Raw genomic sequence first — 10,526 nt, 5'->3', positions numbered from 1 at the left:
TTCTGTGACCACATTATCTGTCTGTCCCTAGGTGGTATCCCTAGGTGGTAGGTACTGTGACCCCCATATTTGTCTGTCCCTAGATCCTGTGATCCCCCCATATTTGTGTCTGTCGTTAGGTTCTGTGACCCCCATGCCTGTCTGTCCCTAGGTTTTGGACTCCATGTCTGTCTGTCCCTAGGTTCTGTGACCCCCCATATCTGTCATTAAGTCCTGTGACCCCAGATCTAGCTACACAACATACATTAAGGAAAGTAAAGAAAAAAAAAAAGGGAGTAAATTTGCTCCTGGACAAACCATGTTACAATGCAAGGGGTGCAAATTAGTTTTTTATTTTGCACGTAAGAAAAGTACTGGCTGTTTTTTCATGTAGCACACAAATACTTGATAGCTTTATTTTCACACTGAAAATTAAAGTTGATCTAGGACATGCCCTACCCCAACTATAAATGTGTCCCCACATTTTAAATTTACCTCCCCCTCCAATGCAACATGGTTTTGCCCAGGTGCAAAGTTACTAATTTTTTTTGGTTTTCTTTCCTTAGTGACTTAGGCCCATAATGTTGTTCTGTGTATTCTGGTGAAAACTGCTATATCCGACAAGACAGAGATTCTAGAGTACTAATTCTTCTCCGGTTCTTCCCCTCCAGCCCCGAGTCTTCTTGAAGCAGAAGCATCTGCCTCTCTCACCTAGTACTCTCCCTTTTGCTACAGAGCCCCTTCTTTGCACTGTTTTTTTGCACAGAACAGTCAATGACATAAATATCATCAACACTTCTATGAAATCGATCAGTTTATTTTAATATATGTCCTTCCTGGAAGTTATGTAGTGTAACGTTGGGGTACTTCTGTCTCTAAGAGCCATTTTCCAGGATAATCCTCTGTCTACTATGCATTATCTAGTACTTAAGGCACATCCAGTTGGTTCAGTATTGGAAGTGAGACAGGACAGTCACCAAGCGTATAGAGTTACAATTAGTCATTTTTAAGCAGAAAGTCCCATTAGTTAGGTTAATTAGGTCTCTTTATAAGATATCATTTCCACTGTGGAAATGCAAAAGTAGCATCAGAAAACACAGTCCTTGACAAAAATGGGAGGTGGTTGTAAATGATCGGAAAAGCAAAACAAAAATGAGAAGAACCCAAGGAAGGTGAATAGGTCAAACGGAGGTCCAAGCTGAGAGGTTGGTCACAGTAAGGCTGATCAGGGGAATGTGAATCCATGATGCTTTTTAGGATAGTTCCAACTACTTCACCTCTTGTCATGGTGCCTTGTGGGTGTGGCTGCACGTGTGTAGGGTAACCAAGGAGGAGGAGCATTGGTGACGGTCAATTCCTCCTTGTTCTTGTTAAGACGTACTAAAAATGGCAGGTCTCCAAGCTGGATCTTGTTGGAGAGGTCTTGGTTGCAGAGCCCCCCTGAGCAGCAGGCTCCTTTGATTTCAAAGTTAACTCCTCCCATGGTTAATGTCTGCACAGCGCACCGATATCTTATGGAACAGCTCTTGATGGGTATGATTGTAGTATCGTTACCTGGGTAAAAATATAAAACGTTATATAATTATCAGCTATGATACGACCTGAGGAACAATAAATCCTAAGCAAAGTTGTTTAGACATTCTTGGAAGTAAGGCGGTATAGGTGATCCTCTAAGCCTAAGGACTTTCAGAATTTCCATGCATTGCTAACCAGATGAAATCCAATGCAGGGAAATTTATTGGCCAAGCCCCTCCCACTTGAAACCAGCCTATACATGGACATGGTCAAGTTACTGAGCTAAATTACTCTGTGTGGATAATAACATTCTAACGCTCTGATAGGCTACAGGTGTTTCTAGCTCCACCCACTTCATTTCCTGCATGTACGTGTGTACCCAGTTTTGAAGAATGAGTAGTTTGGGCGTTCTGATCCTAGTCAAATGCTTCAAGAAATGTTGTTATGTGAATGAGACCTATGGTTCTAGGCTATACTGGTCTTGAAGACGAGACTATCTTTCATATCTACTGCACTTTTTGAGACTATAAACCAGTAAAGATCAGTCATATATTCACAATTTCCTTTATGTTTTGGTCAAACAATACATATTTTTAAATTTGCTCATGTGAAATGATGTTGCCTTTTTCAGGATCTATATAAAATTCATAGGAGGATATTGAAATCAACATCCTTGAGTTTTTTAAGGATTACTAATTAATGAATGAATTAATTAATTAAACTAATTAATAGAAATAGGTGAAACAATACATTTTAATAGACTCATCATCTATGCACTTGTTTATGTCAGCAAAAGACACATATGAGGTAGCGATATGGTAAGATGGTGAGACAAGGGACCCCCTCAAATTCTGCTAACATAGGTCCATGTCTGTGAGCCATCAAAATCATAAAAGTGATCTTACAAGACTTCTCCTGAGCCTCTCCCAACCTATGGAACTCCCTGCCTTGCCTGATCAGACTTTGCTACAACCTCCAATCCTTCCAAGTCTCTCTCAAAACCCCACCTCTTCACTATAGCTTACCAAACCCCCTCCTAGACTACTCCCTATTCCTTCCACGCCTGCTCTTGTCCCAGCCGCTCCTACTGCCTCTGCTTTCCCCCTGCCCTCTAGATTGTAAGCCTTCCCCACCTTATGTCTCTTCTCTGCACAAAGTCTATCTCGATAGTACCTGCTCTTATGTTCTTATGTTTGGTTTGAGTATTACATTTTTATGTTTATTTGTACTTGTTGATTTGTACGATTTGTACTAGAAATTTGTATGTGTATGAATTTGTTTATTATGTTTGTTTATTATGTTGAATATGTGTTGTTGAGATTTGTATACTGACTGTCCGGCGCTGCGGAATTTGTGGCACCTTGATGGTGATGATTGGCCACCTGCAGAGACATATTTACCAATGGATACTGTGATATTCCCATCAAAGCAGTTGGTGTAGATATCGTAGCAGTCCATGACGGGAGGATTAAACGGCAAACAGTCTACTTTATCCTTTCCAATACAGCTGTAGCATTGCTCATTATTGGGCACGTGAGTTGTGTTGTCTGCAGGTAACAAACATACAATAACAGCATAATTAATGGGATACAATGCAAAGAAAACAGTTCAGTTCACCCTGTTCTGCCCATACACAGCATAAACTTGAAAACAGTTTTGTCAGATAAATAGATGTCTTGCACAGGAACCTGTTTTTTCTTTTGAATTTTTCAACCATGGTGGCAAAACAAACAGGTATTGACATCACAGTAGTCAATAGGGCACATATAATAGTTGTTACTGCTGGAAAAATGGGGTTGGTGGACTTTCTCTGAGATATGGCAGCAAGTAGTGAGCAAGGAAGGGCAATAAACTACAATTAACACTCACTCACACTTTATTTAACAATTTCGCTTACAATGTTGGTGGTCTAGAAGGTAGGCATTACAATAATTACCAGCAGGGGCAAGGGGGTACTTTTTCAGATCCATGTTAGTATTACACAAGCTGCTGTTGCACTGATTAATCTGTATAAATATGGACATCCCGTGGAATGAAATGGTTTCATCCAGCTTCGTTGAGTCACCCATTGCACAGCCTTTCTTCAGGATAATGTGTTGATCGTGGCCTATTGAATGACAAAACTTTGTTAGTATACTGACTCAAACAAATTCAGGTCAGCTGATTCTGTTGGATAGAACAAGGGCAGTATATTTTCTCTGAACCGTTGGCTGTCACTTTTGAATTTGTTGCACACGGCAAAAGGCCAGTTCTGACTTCCTAAAAGTGCATACCTCCCAATATTTTGAGACACTATATGAAATAGGAGGGTGGTCACACAGGGTTCCTTGGAGGAATGTCTAGTGCTTCTGTAGTGTGAGACCTCTCCAAAGACCCCCTCACCTGCCTTAAATCATACTTGCCAACTCTCCCTGAATGTCAGGGAGACGCCCTGAAATAGGGGTGATCTCCCTCACTCCCTGAAGAGTCTGGCATTCTCCCTGATGCTGAGCCAGTACAAGACGTTGTTGGCTTCGCCATCTGTGGCATGATGACACATTTCAGAAATTGTGTCTTATGTCCATGTATTGATGCCTATGGAGGTGGCCATTTTCATGGAGACCAAGATTTAATCAAAGTCTAACAGGTAAGACAACATGACTTCAGTAATGGAGACAGAAATGTAAAAGACACTTCGGTCTCTAGTGATTCATTAGCTGCTTTTCTTTAACGCATAGTTGCCTACTCTCCCGAAATGTCTTGGAGACTCCTGCATTTCTGAGAGACCTCCCGGTTCTCACCCCTGCAATAGATAAGTGGCGGGGAGCGTGGATTAATGACGCAAATATCGCGTCATCTTAGCCCCGCCACCTGCTGTAATAGGCCAAAATTGGGACAATCGTTTAGGGGGTGTGGTCAAAATGATGCAATTTGTTTTGCAGACACTCCTTAGTGGTAGGTGTTGGGGTAACATATGTAAGAGAGTAAAAAAACAATAGTAATTTAGTATGTGGCACTAAAAGTTCCAGCACAACATGGAAGCCATTAACTGGTTGTGAATGCTGGTGCTTTTAGAACTACAAGCGTACCCAATAAATAAAACATCATAGGGATGAAATGTAAAAAAAACCCCACAATCTGGGCCATATTCCCAACTGGATTTAAACATACTTGTCTTTATGGCGCTAATGACCTCGAGGCACACGTTGTGATCCGGGGGGCAGGTGACGTTCACAGCATTTTCTGGTGAGCAGCCTCCGTCACCTTGATCTGTGCAAGTGTAACAGTCAATGGGCTGAGACTGAACACCTGCAAACAAACAGAAGAAATGATGATAGTGTTTATATATCTAAACATCAATGTATACCACAACACCAACATTATAGATAAATGAGTATAGAGTAAGAACATAATCAGATTGCATAGTATATATATATATATCTAATATATAAATGCTTAGTGGCGTCTGTCTGTCTGTGTGTGTGTGGAAAAAAAAAACAAGTTGCAGCGCCACCTGCTGGGCAGAGTTATACACTGACCTACTAAATTCTTAGTGTGTGTGGGAAAAAATTTTCAAAAAGGGCTGAAATTTGGTAGGGCTCAAACTCATTTTCGTGAGGTAATTTTACCTTATGAACACACATGTGTAGAGGCGTGCGTTAGTGTGTGTGTGTGTAAAAAACTATTTTCTCAGAAAGGGCTCATCCAATTGACCTGAAATTTGGTATACTGACATTATTTGACAAAAAAATTAGAATAGTCAAGTCAGTTAACTTCCATCATCCCCCCTTCCCCCCGTGGGAGGGGTAGTAAAGGCTAAATTTACGAGTTGAGGGGTCAAACTCATTTTCGTGAGGTAATTTTACCTCATGAACACACATTAAAAAGGGCGCTTGCGTCGGGAAGTAACGATCTTCCCCTGAGGAGGCCTGGGCTAGGCCCAAATGCATGACAAGAACCTTTTTAAGACCTTAAGTATCTTGATTTGACTAGAATGCATGAGTATCATGCACGGGTTAACTTGTGTATATATATATATATGTGTATATATATATATATATATATATATATATATATATATATATATATATATATAATTTAATGCACAATAGAAGCTGCTACAGCACTATTGCTACGAGCCCCTCGCTTGCTTCAGTCCTGTCTGGTTTCACTGTTAGTTTTTACTATGTCCCTGCCTCTGAGTCACATTAAACATTCGTCTACATCTTGTCTCATACTTGCCTACTCTGCCGGAATGTCTGGGAGACTCTCGAATTTCGGGTAGGTCTCCTGGACTCCTGGGAGAGCAGGCCATTCTCGCACATCCTGTCCACTTTCACCCAGTGGTGAAATGATACATTAGCAGCATTGCATCACAGGGGATAGGGCAAAAATTGCTGAATCTTATATAGACAAATACAATTCAGTTTCCAAAATGCAACTTAAAAAAGTAGTGATCAACCACATATTCCTCAATAGCATGATGAAGGGCAGCCCATATGTCAAATAAAGCATTCTGTCACACAGAGAAGTTGAGGAGATGAGCATAAGCCCAATGAAAATGCTGGACATAGGCCTGTTTGGTATCAATAAGTTGGCAAATTCATAGTGGATCTATTAATAATAAAATTGGGTCTGAGTGACGCTCCACAGGAAAGTTGGGTCACATAGTAAAATAGGGTAGTAAATCAGGCAACATGCAAATGGTGATTGCAAACAGTGTCACAGACCACAACCCCTGGAGGTGGGGTAAGGTGTAAAGGTGTCTTTTTAAAAAGTTGAGACCAGTTACAACAAAATTGTCAGTCTTTTGGGAAAATCAATCCACATTGATAAGCTGTCCATCTTCCTAGCCAATTTCCCATGGCACAGATTATACAACTCATGTAAGTTATATTCTGAAACTTTGCCTTTTTATTTTTAAATCTGTTTTGTTATGTATGTCATATCATCTTAGTTGTTTTTTTATAACCTGTAAGCATTGTACTTTTTGTATATTAAATCTAAGAATTAATAAGTGATGTCCTTTTTGCTCTAAACAAATTCATTGTCTGTCTAGAAGAGAGAGATTGCTTGGCTGGGGTTAACTCTGTAGAAACCAGTGTGTGAAGTGTTAACTGTTTAGCTACCAGAGCGCAGAGTGTGCGCATTTGGATAATTAAGTCATTGGTTTGATACGGGCCTTATACCTAGCTGGCGGCATTTGCGGAGAGGTGTGAAGGACATATCTGTGTTGAAAAGGCACCAGCTAAATCTGTAGCCTGAAAGAGATAGGTACGAGTGAGGTTTAGGCTGAAATCGTGTGTTCCCTTACAGTAAGCTTCCAAGTCGCGAGTGCGCAGAGGGCGGTTTGTGACAGATAAAGGGGGTCAGGAGAGGTTTCCTGACAAATTGGAGGTGATATATTGTTTGACTGTGTGAATATATGATGATATTAAATCAGAGAGTGGCTAGAGTTGGCTATTCCACACGCAGTATGAAAATCTCCAAATGATGCCCACGTGTGTATATGACATGAATGTGTTCTTTCTGTAATGGAACCGATCAGTGTTTTTTTTTTACTCTTCCGAGCTATAAAATAGTAAATTATAATTATTTAATGCTGAATCCGCCACACCCTGTAATTCTACTGCCCTAGGTCTGGGTGTAGGAGGACTTTCCATAAATCTTAATGTCTCTGCCACTTCTTGTGATAGATATTGGGGTCCTGACTAGTTGTCCTCGCAGTCACCCACTCTGTGTTTTTTGACACCTGGGGGTAAATGTATCAAGCTGAGAGTTTTCCAGCGGGTTTGAAAAGTGGAGATGTTGCCTATAGCAACCAATCAGATTCTAGCTGTCATTTTGTAGAATGTACTAAATAAATGACAGCTAGAATCTGATTGGTTTTTCAATCCCGCCGGAAAACTCTCACCTTAATACATTTACCCCCTGGAAGAGGTTGGCTAGGATCATTCTATTCACTCCTGCACTTTGGTGGCTGTAGAGTAGGGTTGCTTTGTAGTATAAGTTTCATTGGGTCGTTTTGCCGATTGCTCCCGAAATAGGAATACTAAAGTATTTTTGCAGATTACAGTAGTCCTGATAATGCCTTAGCTCATGTTTCTTAAACATTTCATTTTTATTGATAGTTATTTTTAGGATGTCAATGCCTACTTCTTTAAACCGTACCATCACCTGCACACCATACTTCGGTGGCAGTCATTATTCCGACCCTGTAAATGTTAGCAGGCTAAATGCCGACACTTTTAGTGTGTAGACATGGATCTGAAAAGTAGGCAAGTATGGGGGCAATGTACATTATTCCGACTCTAAAAATGTCGACACTTAATCTGCCGACATTAAAATGTCAACACTTTCAATGTGCAGACAAAGGGAGAATGTCGTCAGTGTGATTGGTATAGACTGTTTATATGTCGGCAGGTTGAGTGCCGACATTTCTAGGGTTGGAATTATGTACCCTATTCCCACACTTGCCTACTTTTCGGGATCTCCTCTATGGGATCTCCAAGGGACAAATGTACCAACGCATTTTGCTCCATCGTGGCCCCGCCCCTAACTGTGCCATGAATCAATTTACGTCAATGTGCATCAAAATGTGTCATCATAGCCTTTCATAGAAAGGGAAGTGGGATTTTGGAGGGCATCTTACTCTGTTTTGAATCCAGGAGGACTCCCCAAAATTCAGGAGTCTCACGGACTTTGTGGGAGAGTGGACAAGCGTACGGGGACATAAATCTAGGCACACCAATGCAAACCGAGTCACATGATATCGCGAGAGACTATACTGCGCTGCGTCTAAGCCGTCATATGATCTCCAGTGACAACACTGTAGAGCTACTTGAAACACAGAGGCAAACAATTTGAAATCAGAATTCCACACGCAAAATATTGTCATGCTAAACATCAATATTGTTCATATAATTCAAACCTTTTAATACTTATTATCAACATCAATGGAATACGATTACAGGGAAAGATATTTTATTGACTTTCGGTTGCCTTGTTACTTGTAAAACGATACTTGAATTGCAACATTCTTTATAGTATTGATGAACAACTTTAGAAAAAGGAGACAATATTATATTTGTCAATTTGCAAGTTAACTATACTGAGGACAGCAGTTAAGAAAATAGCCAAGTAGCCCACAGGTGTTTGAGTACTTAGTGTCAGACGGCTACACATTTATGGGCTAGATTTACTAAGCTGCGGGTTTGAAAAAGTGGGGATGTTGCCTATAGCAACCAATCAGATTCTAGCTTTCATTTATTTAGTACCTTTTACAAAATGACAGCTAGAATCTGATTGGTTGCTATAGGCAACATCCCCACTTTTTCAAACCCGCAGCTTAGTACATCTAGCCCTATGAGTGTTTAGACCATGGTGCCTATCTGAGCTCCATTGTGTTCAGCATTGAAAAGACCAGACTTCATTTCATACAGGAATCATTGATTCCCTATGGCGATCTCAAGGGCCATTCACATGGTCGATTTGGGCAACACTGGAAGAATGCCGGACAGAACACTGATTGGATATAAAAAAATTAGCAGAAGATTGTCTCATTTTCAACCCTGGATTATTCCTGCATAGCCCCAAACGTCCATGTCAATTGCCCTTGTGATCATGGCTAAATAACACTTTTCAAGCCACGTTTGGGATGTATTCTTAACTCAGTTTAGACGGGGGAGAGGGAGCCTCATCACCCAACGTGCTTGCACCCTTACAGACACACATTAACACATAATGCAGCTTACTATACAAAGCTAATGACACCACACAACTTAATATGATACACTAGAGCTGAAAAAAGACGCTAATGAGAAAACAAGTGATAGATCCATAAGGTTCTTTAGTCCAAGGTCCAGGGAGAGAGAAAGGAATACTTAGGTCGTAATGGGGATACTGGGAGGCATATATTAAACCCCAAAAACGTGGAGTGCAAAACAAAATTGATTAATTTTCCTGAGGATATTAAATAGCAAATAACTTTACATCTAGGCAGGGAATGAATTGTAGCAGTAGGATGTAATTTGCATTGCAGACACCTGCAATATCTGCTTTGCCTTTGCCTATACTTAGATAAGTGGGGGACAGCTCACCTTTTAGTCCTGTGGTAGAAATCAAATATATGATTGTTATAGTAAACCCTCTCCAAGCTAGACGGGATATCCACTTCATCCTCGGTGCTGTTTGTCCCCCTGAGAGAATTATTCTGGTTCCAACCATTCACCTACATGGAGTGATCTGTCGCTTGTGTCTTGGTTTCATCAGCTGTACTTGGATCGAGTCCACAAATCATAGGTGCGGAAACTCCCATTTAAACATCCATCATCAACGACACAACATGCACAACACGTCAAACTTTCCCTCCAGCACTTCTTACTGTCACAGTCATTCAAACTATACGCTCAGATTAGTCACCCTCATTAATGCTGCCAAGTGGTATCATCTGTAAATCCAGTTTTATAAGCTTTACACATTGTGGTCACTGGATAGTTATTAAAGAGTGATCAACCTCTGCTATTTCATAAGACCAAGAGTCACAGCAATAATACTATCTGGTTCGCATTTGCAGACTCCTGTGCTAAATTTATTAACTGAAGTATCAAAAAAACATACATTTCATCAATTAATTAATTGAGCAGGGTAGTGGCAATAATTTGTTAAGTACACCGAAATAATTAGGCTTGATGGTTTGTGAACCTTTTAGAATTTTCTATATTTCTGCATAAATGTGGCCTTATATGTTTTTCCTAAAAGTCATAAAATAAAGATATCCCAATGAATCAATTATAACACAAAAGGATATACTTTTTCATTCATTTATTTATTACAATGATCCAACATTCAATTTCTTTGTATTTTTGAAAAAGTATGTGAACCTATGCTCTCAGTAACTGGTGTGAACCTCTTGAGCAGAAATGACTTCATTTAAATATTTAGAGAAGTTGGTGAACAGTCCCACTCCTCCTTACAGACCTGTTGATGGGCTTTCTTACATGAACACCGAATTTCAGGTCCTGCCACAAGATTTTGAATGGCTTAAGGTCTAG

At 40.2% G+C, this 10,526-nt stretch overlaps 1 protein-coding gene across 1 annotated transcript; it reads right to left on the bottom strand.

Moving 5' to 3' along the window:
- Positions 1 to 301: 301 nt before the first annotated feature.
- LYPD3 (LY6/PLAUR domain containing 3) lies at positions 302 to 9,744 on the bottom strand. The gene is made up of 5 exons (XM_075191687.1): positions 9,573 to 9,744; positions 4,645 to 4,782; positions 3,431 to 3,601; positions 2,895 to 3,041; positions 302 to 1,533 (listed from the first exon to the last, which is right to left on the bottom strand). The coding sequence occupies exons 1-5, from the start codon at positions 9,697 to 9,699 to the stop codon at positions 1,253 to 1,255; spliced, it is 864 nt and encodes a 287-aa protein (XP_075047788.1). The 5' UTR covers positions 9,700 to 9,744; the 3' UTR covers positions 302 to 1,252.
- Positions 9,745 to 10,526: the final 782 nt, after the last annotated feature.

Source organism: Mixophyes fleayi, chromosome 11, assembly GCF_038048845.1.
Source record: "Mixophyes fleayi isolate aMixFle1 chromosome 11, aMixFle1.hap1, whole genome shotgun sequence".
Classification (NCBI taxonomy): Eukaryota; Metazoa; Chordata; class Amphibia; order Anura; family Limnodynastidae; genus Mixophyes; species Mixophyes fleayi.
The sequence above is the reverse complement of the archived record's forward strand: the minus strand, read 5'-3'. Positions and strand labels throughout refer to the sequence as shown.